Source organism: Callospermophilus lateralis, chromosome 11 (genome assembly GCF_048772815.1).
Source record: "Callospermophilus lateralis isolate mCalLat2 chromosome 11, mCalLat2.hap1, whole genome shotgun sequence".
NCBI classification, from domain to species: domain Eukaryota; kingdom Metazoa; phylum Chordata; class Mammalia; order Rodentia; family Sciuridae; genus Callospermophilus; species Callospermophilus lateralis.
In genome coordinates this window covers 82,676,640-82,693,855 of record NC_135315.1, presented here as the reverse complement: position 1 = coordinate 82,693,855, position 17,216 = coordinate 82,676,640, and the positions used below count along the sequence as shown (strand labels likewise).

The window sequence follows — 17,216 nt, the reverse complement described above, 5'->3', positions numbered from 1 at the left end:
TTACTCATCATCTTCTTCTATTTCTCCTCCTCCTCCTCCTCTTCCTCCTCCTCCTTATACCTTTAATTCATTCATCATACACTCATGCATTGGTTCATTCATTCCTTTCACCTATGGTGTTGGGGATCCAACTCAAGACCTTTGAAAGTGCAAAGCCAGCACTCTAGTGCTCAGCCAAAACCCCAGCACCTGTATTTTTGATTTTATGACTGTTTATATGAAATTCAGAATTGCATTTTGCTATGGTTCACTGATATGTGGATTGACTTAGTCCTTGTTTTCTGGGAGACTTTAGGAAAATATATATGAATTATTAGGAGATTGAAATGAAGAAACAAAGAGGAAATTCCCCAATTTCTTATTCTTAGATTCCATACTCTGACTCTGCCTACCTACTATAAAAACTTTTAAACTCTTAATCCCCATTTCTATATCATTGCCAACAAGTGAACATTCACTGCCCTACAACAAGCCAGAAAACTCACATTGAACAATGTTTCCCCAGTAGAGACCAAGACACCGTACTTATTAAAAAAATATTCTAGTTATGATTTAGTAGTTAAAGCTTTATTTAAGTGTTAAATGTGCTCTAATTATGTGTTTCTGTGTGTGTGTGTGTGTGTGTGTGTGTGTGTGTGTGCTTGTGTGTAAAACATGCACTGAGGAGTAAAATAAATGCAGGATTGCAACAGCCTTCTTAAAAATAAGAAGCAGCTTTATCACATTTGAAGCACAGTGAAGAATCTGCCTGATACTTGACCTACAATTAATTGAAATGTGAAAAATTCAGGCCTAGAAAAACAAAGCCAACATACATAATAAATCTAATCAGTCTGTCTCACCTGTTTTCAAATCAGTCCTTTAATTAAACCTAAATTGCCAGCATAAAACATCAGTGGCTCTAAACGAGTGAATGTCAAGTAACAACCATTTGAAGTGAAATGCAGTAGTACTTAGTGAATCCTCAGACGTGCCACCGAGCCGGCTACCTGGCTTCTGATTGCTTCCTTCACCCAGGAGGGAGGCCCCAAGCCCTGTCCAGCCCCTAGGAGCCGCCTCTCTGCTCTGGATTTGCCCATTCTGAGTCTTGCTCCCCAACAGCTCACGGAATTCCTTCTCTGGTGACGGGCTTCTTGTGCTCAGCGTGCCGTGGAGGTGGGTCTGTGTGTGGCCTGGGCCCTTCTCCCTTCTTCCTGTTGCTGAGTACTGTTCTGAGGCCAAAGCGCCACGCTGGCCACCCATTCCTGGATGGCAGAGAGCGGCTTCCCCCTCGGGCCGGTCACCATGGATGGTGTTGCTGTGAGCTCGCCCGTAGTGTCTCCAGCTCTTTAGGATCTAGGCTTAGGAGTGGGATTGCTGGTCACAGGGCAGTCCTGTCACTTTGGATTTGATCTCCCTCACCCTAACTTGTGACGTGGTGTTTAAGAATAGCTGGGGGCAGCTCAGGGGCAGGGCTGCCCTTCCAGATCCACGAGCTGCCGCAGCACCACTCAAGCAGAGGCTCCGAGACCCTACTGAGGCTGCCTGGGAGCAGGACCAGGTGCAGGTGGCCCACGGGCTCCCAGTCACCAAGAGCTCTTATGGTGGCAGGGCGCCTCAGGGAGAGTGGCGGCCTCTTCTCTAGCACTGGCATCAGAAACCTTCCTGATCCAAGACCCAGACACTGCAGGAACGGGCATGAGAGGCGGCCCTGGATGCTGGATGACAGGCCCACTGCTGCCTTTACTGACCCAGCAGGAAGCCCTGGGGTCATGCCCCCCTGACCATCCAGCCTGAGACAGCCAGCAGAGGAGCTGGGACACTCCAGACCGTCCCGTGAAGGTGGAGGCAGCCACACCCCCAGCATCCCCTGCACCAGGCTCCTGACCCCTAGGCTGCCGCCTCACCTGCGCAGAGCCCCCAGGGTGGAAACGTGTGCCCATCTCACCCCTACTCCCTTCACACCTGGTCTGCCCCTAGGTTGCTGTACTTTCTGGGGCACGTAGTTGTGAGATACGCTCACGTCTAACTGAGGGCCTCCTGGTTTAGGTGGCCATCTGCATGTGGGCTTGACTCACAGCATGGCTGAACCCCTGTGGCACGAACTGCCCATGTGAGGCTGAGCCAGCATCCTGAGCTGTGTCCCCTCCTGGCCCCCGGCAGGACGGGGCCTGGCTTGGACACTGGGGACTCCTTGGGCCCGTAAGGACTGCCGAGGGGAGATCACACAGAGCGCAAAGCAGAGCTCTGTGACTTTATTGAAACCAAACAACATGCAGAAGAACAGAAATTGGCAGGTCAAAGGCCCCAGTGCCCAGCATTCACCACCCATCTCCTCCCACAGAAGAATAGATCCCAGTGCTGCAGTCAGGGCCCCGCAGGACGTCCAGGACCCCTCCCACGAGATCCAAAACATGTCCTGGTTGCCCGTGTCTCTGCGGGTCTCACCCCTGGCGTCCCTCCTCACAGCCAGGCACGGTTCTGTGACCTGCTCCCACATCAGGGGCAGTTGACCTTTCTCCCAGTAACAATTATGGTCAGCGCTGCACTCCAAAGCAGGTGATGGTGACAGTCAACAGGTAACTGCCTACTGTTCCTTGGGGAAGAGGTCCTTTTACTCCTGTGGGAATGATTTGAACTCCCATCTCTGGTGTTAGTACTGTGCTGGTGGAGGTGCAGATGTCCAACCCTGTGCTCCCTCTGGTTCGTCTGATGAGAGATCTGATGGATAATGTGTCCTGGGCACTACCCTGATGGTGTTGCTGGGTTCCTCCATGGTGTTTCTGGGTTCCTCCAGTGACCCGTATATTTGAGGTTGTGGGCTATGTACTTTATAAAGAAAAGAGGTTTATATATTACAGTTTGGGAAGCTGAAAAAATCAAAATCAGATGTTCTTGTTAATTCAGCCTCTGATGAGGGTTCCTTCTTTGGCTATATAACATCATGGCAGATCGCATTGTTGCAGGAATACAAGCAAAAAGGAGAGATCACATGATGAGCTAGGAAGCCAGAGACTGTGGAGAAATCTTACTCTTTCATAATGACTCTCAAGATACAAGAACTAACTAACTAAGGGCAGCATCTTCAGGTCTCCCTTTCTGAGGGCAGTGTCCTCAGTGACCTACCACTAGTTCCACCTCTTCAAGGTTCCACCATCCCCCATATCACCACACTCAGGAGCAAGCTTCCAACACAGGAACCCTGGGTGGACAAACCACAGCTAAACTAAGCACTTGGTAACTGAAGCTTTGCACTCAACGCACAAAACTCTCACAGTGGGGAGAAAAATCTGGAACTCCGGCAGAAGCCCAGCAGATTGGAGAGGAATCAACATCCTATAAGCATCCAGAAAGTACAAAGGGAAAGAATTAAGCTTTAAGATGATAATAGTAGTTCTCAATTAATTTATTTGGCAATGATAACCAAACACCTTGCTGGCTTAACTTTTACAAAGGAGCAGGGGAGGTTGGCTGCCTGTACATGGTTTCAGAAAAAGGAAAACATTAATGATAAAGAGGGAAACCAAACACATCAGAAATGAGTGTTTTTCTTTTTTAAGATCATCTTTTAGCTTTTTAGTTCATCTTTCAGTGAACCCTAAACAATGATCCAAGACATTACCTCTGCTCATCCTGATAAGAGCTGACAAGAGTCATGGAGACCACTTGAAGCCGTCTGCCTTCCTGTTCCACTCTGACCCAGGTTGCTGACATGGAGATCTGCAAATGGATACAGGTCCTAAATGGCAGGCATCAAGCAGGGTGCCAGGACACAGAATAGAACCCTTCCCTCCAGGAGGCTACTGGAAGTGATGAAATGCAATTGATGACTTACACCCAATGGGACACTGCTTCACAGAATGCCATAGAGCTCAGGAATATATCCAGTCATACTATCTAGACCCTCCCTGCATGTCCAGGTAATGCAGTATACTGGCCACAACCAGAGACTGTTTCACAAGACTGCAGTTCAAATTGTAGCTCTGCCATTTACCATCTGGGTGATCTGGGCGGCTCCTCAATCTATCCACATCTCAGTTCCCCATCTGTAAGAACTGGGGAGTGATGATGTCTACCCTCTGAGATTATACTAAGAAGTAAAAGAATCTGTACATACAAAAGTAGCTCATATTGTGCCCTGGATATGTAACCACGATCATCAATCTAACCCAATTAGCCCAATGTAAAAAAGCACATTCATCTTTGCCCCATTTATCCTATCTCCAGCCAAAAGAAACGTTATGAAAATGAACTTTTCCCTCAAACTTTTCTGCCAACTGAGTGAAACTAACCTTTAACTTCCACCTCCCAAGCGATGGCTGGTCTGAGATCTTTTCACCAGTATGTGGATTTCTATTCACAGAGTTTCCTTACAACCTCTAAGGGAGGTGTGATCCCTGCTAGAAGCCTCATGGTCCTCATAATAAAATTAAAAGGTCATCACTCTGTACAGCTCTGGTGGGGAACAACCGGCTGCTTTTGTGGATGAAGCAGCCACTTTCCACGGGAAAACAGCTGCCCCACATCCACCTGCACCCAAAAGGCCTACCTAGCACACCGCCCAAAAATTCCCTGCAAATCTGTCTGACCATGCAGAGAAGAAGTGTAAATGGGAAAGTCAGCACACATGAAGAGTCAGTCACAACAAGGCACTTGGGGAAATAGATATCTATAAGGATGTTAGGAGATCAGGCAAAGTACAAAATGAGTGATAAGATCAGGGATAATTTCAACAGGGGGGTAGTTGAACACACTATCCTTGAAAGAATCCAGTGTATACTCACAATAGGATTGAAATTTGAAAACAATAGGCAATGCAGACATAGATGATTTTAGTAATCCATGCTCTCTTTAAAATGAGGCTTTGGGAGAAGAATAAGATAAGTGTGAGTTTTGCATTTTGTGTCCAGAACATGATGTGATGAAAGGAATATATGGAGCAGGTGACATGCGTATTTCTTCCACCATTTCTGGGAGCATGTTTTGAAACCCTATCATTTAGAGTTTGGGGATAAAAATAGGTGTACCCTGGGTTTATGTATATAGAGATGATGCATGAATAGACCATATGGTGAATAAAGAATATAACAGGTTACTATTTTAAATAATGGATTGAATTGATATTTTAAAAAATACATGAAATCTGGTATTCACATAAAAACATTCAATTCAAGTAGTTTTACATGTAGTGGTAATATTAGGGTTACAAATTTTAACAAACTGTGTTTGAGTTTTGCTTCAAAAATGATGATGGAATTCAAAAGTGATGTGATATAAAAGAAATCCCATGAAAAAGCAAGAAAACCAACATGGAGAAATTCATGGGATCTGATACAGGGAGTGAAGAAAAGTGAATCATATGCACATCATTTTGTAAATTTTGGATGAAATGATAGATCCTATGATGTATATATACTTAAGAAATAGGACTATAACAATTTTGAATAAAAATTTAATTCAAAATACACATCATGTCCCATATGAATATACTTTCATTGATGTTAAACTGGGTCACTTACTGTAGAAGTATTAGAGTTAATACTCAATATTCACTAAACTTCATTTTGAGTATTCCGAAATGAATATGTATGTCAAGAAAATGAATATTTCTGAAAAATATCTCCTGAAAAGTTGACTATAAATCCACACATATAGACATGAAAGAATCACGGTAGTATAAGTATATGACACATATAGTTCATGTTTGCAAATTCATAATATATATATATATATATATATATATATATATATATATATATATATGTATCTTTAATACACTAAAATGTAATAGTATGTATGCCAATCGAAATTCATAAGAAGATATATATATATCCTTCACATATGTACCCAAAATATTCATTTTCCTCTACATTGTTTCATGTCTAAACTTGTTGAAGTATAAAGCTCACCACAGCTTGAATTTTCAGTTATTTCAGTGTATTGTGGGGCAGTGATCTCTTCATGAAATTCGTATTTACCAAAGTGAGAGTACTCTCAAAAATATACCTGTGATGGCAGTAGGATTATGTATATGTATATAAAAATATACATTGTGACCCAGGCAACAGAGACAGGGAGTCAGGAAGTTACATATTTGTTGATTTTGAAAATCCTTGGAGAAGTAAATTGAAAAAAAAGTGTCACAGGTTTTATAATATATATCTCTGATGAAGCAAAAGGCATGTCCAAGTATACACCATGCCTCTTATCAAATGCCTCTACTTCTATTCCTTTAGGATTTTTTTTATCGATGTTAGGATAAGTAGTCAGAGACTAGAAGGTTACGGGTTAGTGTCAGAGATTCAATATTTCAAATGACAAAACGGAAAATGAGTCTAATACATATGGGAACACGTGGCACATAAAAAGCTTCCACTGTCATCCACCACAATGCCTGGACATTACTATCACCCCAGAGAAGACACAATGAGAGGAGAAGAGGAAAAAAATCTGTGAAAACATATCTGGAATTGGAAATTCTGAGGAGCTCACAAACTTGGGTGTGGCAGAAGAGATCCCCAAAGTAGAGGACAGGGTAAACATTCCACAAAATGGAACTTTGCTGGCCTAATGACTTCTTGACTATCTGCCTCTGACATTCGTCCACTAGAAATATAGCTTTGTGTTTTAGCTTCCTTTGTAGTGAGGTCATGAAAGTTTGGTCTGAGTCTATGTGAACAGGAGGACATGGGTTCATATTTTCCAATAGGAACAGAAGGCAGCAGAGCTGAATCCTTTCTATGCACGTAACTGTGGCCTTAGGGGTATGAATGTCTCCCTGGGTGCATTGTGAAGCCTTTGGCTCACCGCCCAGTTTTAATGGAATTTCTTACAGCTTACATGGAAAATCGGTGTTTGTTTTTGAAATAAAAAAGGTCAACCAGAACACATTGCTGGAAGGAGATCTGCCACATGGGGTGAGTCAGGGTCTGAAGGCAAAAACACAAACTGGGCTGCTACCCCATATATCTTTAGCACTTGATCGTAGCAACTCGTTTCTGAGCATCACACCAAATCCTCTCCCCACAACCACATGCCTTTACATTTTCAGGTCTCCTGGCTGCACCTTGTCAGTCACATGTCATTTGGAAGCCAATGACAGAACCACAGGGGCCCACCACAGATATTGGATCACACACCTGCACTCCATTGCTCCAGGCCCAGTTCCCTGCTGGCTCCTACTCACTGGCATCTGTGTTGTTCACCATGGTTATGAATTCCACTCAGTCAAAAATGGCACTGGCTTATTCAGTCATGATGAGCAACAGGAGATCTGAAGTTCTCCAGGGATTTCTGGTCATGGGATTCTCAAAAACTTCATGGTATTGGCCTAGCCATATTTCAAGAATGAAGAAGTTGACACTGTGGGTTTTGATTCATTCAGGAGCCATTAAGTGTTGAGTACTCTCCTTTCAGTAAAAGCTCTGGAGATCCCATGCAGGCAAGGTTCCAAAGGAGTGGCGAAAGGTCACAGAAATCCAGGCCCATTGGGGTCTAAAATATGAGGTTCCTGTGAGTTTTGGCTCTCAACTATAGCTGAGAAGGCTTTAACAGCAAAATCATGTGAAATCCTAGCTGAGATTTCCAGTGCAGTGGAGAAAGACACCCTTGTCCTAGATCCCAGTTTCCAAAGGCTCCTCTAATGCCTGGCCTTCTAAAATCCCAACACAATTCATGGCAATAGTTCTCTGAGATCAGTTCCAGAACTCAGTCTCTAATGGCATCACACCAGACTTCAAGCTGAGGTGGACCCAGTCGTCTTTTCCAACCCCCACACAAAAGACCACTATTCTAACAAAAACACTCCCACATGGCCCTCATCTTCTTCCATAGAGACACTCATCATAACATTCTGGCTGGGGGTTTCTATAGGGTGAGCAGTCTTAGATGGTGTGCAGAGTAAGCTCTCATGCCCATCATATGCCAAATGTCATGGTGGCCTGGACACCATTCCGGAGAAACAGAATAATAAAATGGGCCTGTAGTTAATACTGCTCTGCTTGTCAAATTAGAGGCCTCCTGCCTGCCATGGGTAGATTCTTTATGTGTACTGGACTCATGAAAAAACCCAAACACCTGTGTGATAGTTACTGGAGGGCTTGCAACAACTCATTTGACCCAGAGGATCCCTGTTCTGACTTCATAGGGGTCAGGAGCCTGACCAGAGGAAGGCAAGAGACTTCATCCAATAGTACACTTCTTTTTCATCCTTTTTGATTGGGAAGGACACATGGGATTTTTCTTGAGTTACCTGGGGTGCTGAGAATGTAATTCACAGCCACACACAGGGCCAAGAGTCTGATTCAGACACAGCTTTTACAAAGCACTTTACTTCAAAGGCACAGATTAGGCCTCTTCCCTTTCCATTTGAAACTGTTTTCTTGAGGAGTCCCAAAAAAGTGCCCTAAGGCAAACACCTCCCTGACATTCAGGGGAACAGAACAATAGGGAAGAAAGAAGTCTGGAGAAAAACTTTTCTTTAATTGAACACTGTGGCACTGACAGCTCCTAATCATGCAACTTGGGTTACTATGTATCCAAGCAGGGATTCTCCAGAGAGATCCTTACCATTGTTAGACCAGGACACAAGAAAAGACCACTGACTCCAATTAAAATCAAATTAAAGCAAGCTTATTATTTCAACCAGCTGGGCTGCTTCTCCCTCCCCAAACGGTGGGAACAAGACAGCAAACCCACCTTTCCTACAGCCCAGCTTTATAGCCCAGAAAGTTTCACAAAGGGGGGTTACAGATAACAGAACTCTGACAAGCATCACTACATTTTTTGCTGGCCCCAACATCAGAATTTATGAGGACCATTAGAGCCTCAGAGAGGGTCGTTGTCTGGCCAGGGACGGCCAATATTTATGAGGTGTCACTAAGTTTCAGAGAGGGCTGCTATCTGGTCAGAGTGGCAAGCATGGGTGAGTTCAAGGCACGGGCAGGCATTCCAAGCAGGTTCAGAATTTGCAGTAATTTATAGTAAAGCTGAAATTATCTTTTCATGGCTTTATGGCAAGATGGATCCCAATTTTAATAAAAGATCAGGTTGGGTCTATCAACCAGTCATGCTAATTTTTGAGTTTTCTGAGATGCTTGGCATGCCCTTCAGCAATCCAGTCCATGGCCATGTCACAGAGCTTGAATGTGGTACACATCTTGGACACAAAACCACAAACCTCTTCAGAGAGTGGCCAAAATTCAGGAAGAATACAGGAATTTAGGATCTTGGTAGGTGTTGCCCATCTGCAAGGCAAGCAGCAGTCCATTCATAAATTGGCCATGAGGAGTCCTGCAAAGATTTCCACTAGACAGGACACATTCACGGCTGCATTCTTCTCTCTACTCTCTTTAACCACAACCCAGTGAAATCCACTGACATAAAATGGCTCACTAGTTAACAGTCCAATTGAAACCAACAACAACAAACAAAACCGTTTTTTCTTCATGTTCTGAGAACATGAGACAAAACGACAAATTGAAACACACACACACTGAGACACACAAACCACTCCTGTATTTGGTCTGCATCTATCTACTCTGTCCTCTGACTGGTAGGTGAAAATATGTTCCTCAGTAGTGGCCAGTCCTGTCTCAGCTCTGGTCTTTTTGGCCATCTCTGTGTAGTTGTCAGGAGCCAGCAATGAGCCAACACTTCTTTCTCAGGAAAGGCCCCTGTTGAGACCATTCAAGGCATTTGGCTATCCACACATCACTAGGTACCAACAAAGAATGACTCTGGCCTTGGTACAGACAATCAAGTGAGCCCACTGGGAGTGAAACTGCCTCTGAATGCCTTGCCTCCTAGATCCCAAGTTCAGAGAGTTCCATCACCAAGGAAGTGAGGTGAGGTCACTTCCTTCAGGGAAGTGAATGAGGTCACTGCCTTGGCAACCACATTGTCCTAACAGTTGTTTCCAAGGGTCCCATGAGATGGAGGCTGCTCCACCTTCCTGTGACATTTTCACCAGACATAAAGGTCTATATACACTAGGAGCCCAGGATCAGCAATCCACACAGACCTGATTGTGTCCATCTTCCCTGCATTGAGAAGAGAGAGGCTGATTCAGGCTCATCCCTTAATCCTGACTGGGTTTTTGGCCTTGGAAGATGACTTCAGACCTCACAGGTCCTACCTAGCTGCCTACATGTGCTCCAGGGATCATTTCTGCATCTACCTTTGAGCTTCTCAGCAGCTTTAGGATTCCCTACATACCTGCATGGCAAGATCACCTCAGGACCTGCTGTTATGTGAAAATAGATTGAGGGAACAGAGTATGGTTAATGGTCATATCATGTTCGATTTGGGTTAGGAGTCATTCTGCTGGATTAATACAGGTATTTGGCAACTGGGATATTTATAGGAATGTAAGGTGAAATGTAAGTATGAAAGTAGAAAAGTAGGTAAGATCTGAAGCACACAAGTTTGTTGGGCCCTTGATTTGGATACATAGTTTTGAATTATGTTCTTCAGACATGAATCCTCTAAATCCATAGACAATGGCCTAAGATCTTGTACCTGGGACTACTGAATGTAAAAGAGAACTTGCAGTGAAATAGAGAGAGTATGCAGGATTCCAGTGTAGGGTAAGGAAGAAGAGTGAGTTTAGGATTTGGACGAAAGGCCCTTTTTGCAATCCAATGAATTTCTATTAAAGTGTAAATGGGAATGTCAGCACACATGAAGAGTCAGTCACAACAAGGCACTTGGGGAAATAGATATCTATAAGGATGTTAGGATATCAGGCAAAGTACAAAATGAGTGATAAGATCAGGGATAATTTCAACAGGGGGGTAGTTGAACACACTATCCTTGAAAGAATCAAGTGTATACTCACCATAGGAGTGAAATTTGAAAACAATAGGCAATGCAGACATAGATGATTTTAGTAATCCATGCTCTCTTTAAAATGAGGCTTTGGGAGAAGAATAAGATAAGTGTGAGTTTTGCATTTTGTGTCCAGAACATGATGTGATGAAAGGAATATATGGAGCAGGTGACATGCGTATTTCTTCCACCATTTCTGGGAGCATGTTTTGAAACCCTATCATTTAGAGTTTGAGAATAAAAATAGGTGTACCCTGGGTTTATGTATATAGAGATGATGCATGAATAGACCATATGGTGAATAAAAAATATAACAGGTTACTATTTTAAATAATGGATTGAATTGATATTTTAAAAAATACATGAAATCTGGTATTCACATAAAAACATTCAATTCAAGTAGTTTTACATGTAGTGGTAATATTAGGGTTACTAATTATAACAAATTGTGTTTGAGATTTTCTTTGAAAATGATGATGGAATTCAAAAGTGATGTGATATAAAAGAAATCTCATGAAAAAGCAAGTAAAGCAACATAGAGAAATACATGGGATCTGATACAGGTAGTGAAGGAAAGTGAATCATATGCATAACAATTTGTGAATTGTGCATGAAATGATACATCCTATGATGAATATATACTGAAGAAACAGGAATATAACAATTTTGAATAAAAATTTAACTCAAAATACACATCATGTCCCATACGAATATACTTTTATTGATGTTAAACTGGGTCACTTACTGTAGAAATATTAGGGTTAGTACTCAATATTCACTGAAGTTCATTTTAAGAATTGTGAAATCAATATGTGTGTCAAGACAATGAAGATTTCTGAAAAATATCTCCTGAAAAGTTGATTATAAATCCACACCGATGGACATGAAAGAATCAAGGTAGTATAAGTATATGACACATATAGTTTATGTTTGCAAATTCATACTATATATATATATGTATATATTTAATACATTAAAATGTAATAGTATGTATGCCAATCGAAATTTATAAGGGGATATATATATCTTTCATGTATGTACCCAAAATATTTATTTTCCTCTACATTTTTTTTTATGTCTACACTTGTTGAAGTATAAAGCTCACCACAGCTTGAATTTTCAGTTACCTCAGTATACTGGGGGGTAGTGATCTCTTCATGAAATTCGTATTTACCAACGTGAGAGTACTCTCAAAAATATACCTGTGATGGCAGTAGGATTATGTATATGTATATAAAAATATACATTGTGACCCAGGCAACAGAGACAGGGAGTCAGGAAGTTACATATTTGTTGATTTTGAAAATCCTTGGAGAAGTAAATTGAAAAAAAAGTGTCACAGGTTTTATAATATACATCTCTGATGAAGCAAAAGGGATGTCCAAGTATACACCATGCCTCTTATCAAATGCCTCTACTTCTATTCCTTTAGGATTTTTTTTATCGATGTTAGGATAAGTAGTCAGAGCCTAGAAGGTTGTGGGTTAGTGTCAGAGATTCAATATTTCAAATGGCAAAACAGAAAATGAGTCTAATACATATGGGAACACGTGGCACATAAAAAGCTTCCACTGTCATCCACCACAATGCCTGGACATTACTATCACCCCAAAGAAGACACAATGAGAGGAGAAGAGGAAAAAAAATCTGTGAATACATATCTGGAATTGGAAATTCTGAGGAGCTCACAAACTTGGGTGTGGCAGAGGAGATCCCAAATGTAGAGGACAGGGTAAACATTCCAGAAACATGGAACTTTGCTGGCCTAATGACTTCTTGACTATCTGCCTCTGACATTCGTCCACTAGAAATATAGCTTTGTGTTTTAGCTTCCTTTGTAGTGAGATCATGAAAGCTTGGTCTGAGTCTATGTGAACAGGAGGACATGGGTTCATATTTTCCAATAGGAAAATTTACCTATGCAGGTAACTGTGGCCGTTGGGGTATGAATGTCTCCCTGGGTGCATTGTGAGGCCTTTGGATCACCGCCCAGTTTTAATGGCATTTCTTACAACTTCCCTGGAAAAATTGGTGTTTGTTTTTGAAATAAAAAAAGATCAACCAGGACACAGTGCTGGAGGGAGATCTGCCACGTGGGGTGAGTCAGGGTCTGAAAGTAAAAACACGAACTGCGCTGCTACCACATATATCTTTCCCACTTGAGCATAGCAACTTGTTTCTGAGCATCACACCAAATCATCTCCCCACAACAACATGACTTTATATTTTTGGGTCTCCTGGCTGCACCTTGTCAGTCACATGTCATTTGGAAGCCAATGACAGAAACACAGGGGCCCACCACAGATGTTGGATCACCCACCTGCAATCCGTTGCTCCAGGCCCACTTCCCTGCTGGATCCTACTCACTGGCATCTCTGTTCTTCACCATGGTCATGAATTCCACTCAGTCAAAAATGGCACTCACTGGTTCAGTCTTGATGAGCAACAGGAGATCTAAAGTTTCTCCAGGGATTTCTGGTCATGGGATTCTCAAAAACTTCATGGTATTGGCCTAGCCATATTTCAAGAATGAAGAAGTTGACACTGTGGGTTTTGATTCATTCAGGAGCCATTAAGTGTTGAGTACTCTCCTTTCAGTAAAAGCTCTGGAGATCCCATGCAGGCAAGGTTCCAAAGGAGTGGCGAAAGGTCACAGGAATCCAGGCCCATTGGGGTCTAAAATATGAGGTTCCTGTGAGTTTTGGCTCTCAACTATAGCTGAGAAGGCTTTAACAGCAAAATCATGTGAAATCCTGGCTGAGATTCCCAGTGCTATGGAGAAAGACACCCTCGTCCTAGATCCCAGTTTCCAAAGGCTCCTCTAATGCCTGGCCTTCTAAAATCCCAACACAATTCATGGCAATAGTTCTCTGAGATCAGTTCCAGAACTCAGTCTCTAATGGCATCACACCAGACTTCAAGCTGAGGTGGACCCAGTCGTCTTTTCCAACCACCACACAAAAGACCACTATTCTAACAAAAACACTCCCACATGGCCCTCATCTTCTTCCATAGAGACACTCATCATAACATTCTGGCTGGGGGTTTCTAAAGGGTGAGCAGTCTTAGATGGTGTGCAGAGAATGCTCTCATGCCCATCATATGCCAAATGTCATGGTGGCCTGGACACCATTCCGGAGAAACAAGATAATAAAATGGGCCTGTAGTTAATACTGCTCTGCTTGTCAAATTAGAGGCCTTCTGTCTGCCAGGGGTAGATTCTTTATGTGTACTGGACTCAGTAACTATCACACCTGTGTGATAGTTACTGGAGGGCTTGCAACAACTCATTTGACCCAGAGGATCCCTGTTCTGACTTCATAGGTGTCAGGAACCTGACCAGAGGAAGGCAAGAGACTTCATCCAATAGTACACTTCTTTTTTATCCTCTTAGATTGGGATGGACACATGGGATTTTTCTTGTGTTTCCTGGGGTGCTGAGAATGTAATTCACAGCCACACACAGGGCCAAGAGTCTGATTCAGACACAGCTTTTACCAAGCACTTTACTTCAAAGGCACAGATTAGGCCTCTTCCCTTTCCATTTGAAACTGTTTTCTTGAGGAGTCCCAAAAAAGTGCCCTAAGGCAAACACCTCCCTGACATTCAGGGGAACAGGACAATAGGGAAGAAAGAAGCCTGGAGAAAAACTTTTCTTTAATTGAACACTGTGGCACTGACAGCTCCTAATCATGCAACTTGGGTTACTATGTATCCAAGCAGGGATTCTCCATAGAGATCCTTACAAGTCATGCTAATTTTTGAGTTTTCTGAGATGCTTGGCATGCCCTTTAGCAATCCAGTCCATGGCCATGTCACAGAGCTTGAATTTGGTACACATCTTGGACACAAAACCACGAACCACTACAGAGAGTGGCCAAAATTCAGGAAGAATACAGGAACTTAGTATCTTGGTAGGTGTTGCCCATCTGCAAGGCAAGCAGGAGCCCATTCATAAATTGGCCATGAGGAGTCCTGCAAAGATTTCCACTAGACAGGACACATTCGCGGCTGCATTCTCTCTACTCTCTTTAACCCCAAACCTAGTGGGATCCACTGACATAAAAAGGCTCACTAGCTAACAGTCCCTTTCAAACCAACAACAACCAAAAAAAAAACAAAACAAAAAAACCGTTTTTTCTTCATGTTATCAGAACATGAGACAAAACGACAAATTGAAACACACACCCACTGAGACACACAAACCACCCCTTTATTTGTTCTGCATCTATCCACTCTGTCCTTTGACTGGTGGGTAAAAATATGTTCCGCAGCAGTGGCCTGTCCTATCTCAGCTCTGGTCTCCTTGGCCACCTCTGTGTAGTTGTCAGAAGCCAGCAATGAGCCAACACTTCTTTCTCAGGAAAGGCCCCTGTTGAGACCATTCAAGGCATTTGGCTATCCACACATCACTAGGTACCAACAAAGAATGACTCTGGCCTTGGTACAGACAATCAAGTGAGCCCACTGAGAGTGGAACTGCCTCTGGATGCCTCACCTCCTGGATCCCAAGTTCAGAGAGTTCCATCACCAAGGAAGTGAGGTGAGGTCACTTCCTTCAGGGAAATGAATGAGGTCACTGCCTTGGCAACCACTTTGTCCTTACAGTTGTTTCCAAGGGTCCCATGAGATGGAGGCTGCTCAACTTCCTGTGACATTTTCACAAGACATAAAGGTCTATATACCCTAGGAGCCCGGGATCCGCAATCCACACAGACCTGATTGTGTCCATCTTCCCTGCATTGAGAAGAGAGAGGCTGATTCAGCCTCATCCCTTCATCCTAACTGGGTTGTTGGCCTTGGAAGATGACTTCAAACCTCACAGGTCCAACCTAGCTGCCTACATTTGCTCTAGGGATCATTTCTGCATCTACCTTTGAGCTTCTCAGCAGCTGTAGGATTCCCTACATACCTGTATGGCAAGGTCAACTCAGGACTTGCTGTTATGTGAAAATAGATTGAGGGAACAGAGTATGGTTAACGGTCATATCATGTTCGATTTGGGTTAAAAGTCATTCTGCTGTATTAAAACGGGTATTGGGCAACTGGGATATTTATACGAATGTTAGGTGAAATGTAAGTATGAAAATAGAAAAGTAGGTAAGATCTCAAGCACAAAAGTTTGTTGGGCCCTTGATTTGGATACCTAGTTTTGAATTATGTTCTGCAGAAATGAATCCTCTAAATCCATAGACAATGGCCTAAGATCTTGTACCTGGGACTACTGAATGTAAAAGAGAACGTGCAGTGAAATAGTGAGAGTAGGCAGGATTCCAGTGTAGGGTAAGGAAGAATAGTGAGTTTAGGATTTGGACGAAAGGCCCTTTTTGCAATCCAGTGAATTTCTATTAAAGTGTAAATGGGAATGTCAGCACACATGAAGAGTCAGTCACAACAGGCAATTGGGGAAATAGATATCTATAAGGATGTTAGGAGATCAGGCAAAGTACAAAATGAGTGATAAGATCAGGGATAATTTCAACAGGGGTGTAGTTGAACACACTATCCTTGAAACAATCAAGTGTATACTCAACATAGGATTGAAATTTGAAAACAATAGGGAAAGCAGGCATAGTTGATTTTAGTAATCCATGCTCTCTTTAAAATGAGGCTTTGAGAGGAGAATAAGAAAAGTGTGAGTTTTGCATTTTGTGTCCAGAACATGATGTGATGAAAGGAATACATGGAGCAGTGATATGCATATTTCTTCCACCATTTCTGGGAGCTTGTTTTATCTACTATTTGTCCTATTCCTGTTCCCTTTCCTTTCCCTTCATTACCCTTTGTCTGATCCAAAGTATTTTTGTTCTTCCCTACACTTGTCCCCCTTATTGAAAGTTAGCATCTGCATATCAGAAACAATATTCAGACTTTGGTTTTGGAGGATTGGCTTATTTCACTTAGCATGATAGTCTTCAGTTCCATCCATTTACTGGCAAATGCCATAATATCATTTCTTCTTATGATTGCTTAGTATTCCATTTAATTTATCCATTCATCTGTTGAAGGTCACTTAGGCTGGTTCCATAGTTTAGTTATTGTGAATTGAGCTGCTATAAACATTGATGTCCTAGATCCGTACGTTCTATATTTTAGGTTCTTTGGAGACCTACAGTAAGGATTAGATGAAATACAGTTTAAGAAAATAGAGGCGATATACCCAAACAATCTTTGCTTACTAACATGAGACTTCATATGCAATCTACTCTTGCCAGATTGTAGGCAAATGTACAGATACATATGTATACATATAGATGCACATATATGAGTATATGTAATACAGATTATATTTGTATATATATGTCCATACACGTGTGGGCAAGATGCTGTAACATTTCATGTGTTCTCAATAAAAGAATATAGGAGGGCTGGGGTTGTAGGTCAGCAGTAGAGCCCAAGCCCTTGCCTAG

At 42.4% G+C, this 17,216-nt stretch overlaps 1 protein-coding gene across 1 annotated transcript in view; it reads left to right on the top strand.

The window, feature by feature from the left end:
* Positions 1–2,252: 2,252 nt before the first annotated feature.
* LOC143410636 (uncharacterized) overlaps positions 2,253–17,216 on the top strand; it is a 31,500-nt gene continuing 16,536 nt past the window's right edge. The window contains 1 exon segment of the mRNA XM_076871452.1: positions 2,253–2,457. Coding sequence (XP_076727567.1) covers positions 2,253–2,457 — 205 coding nt within the window.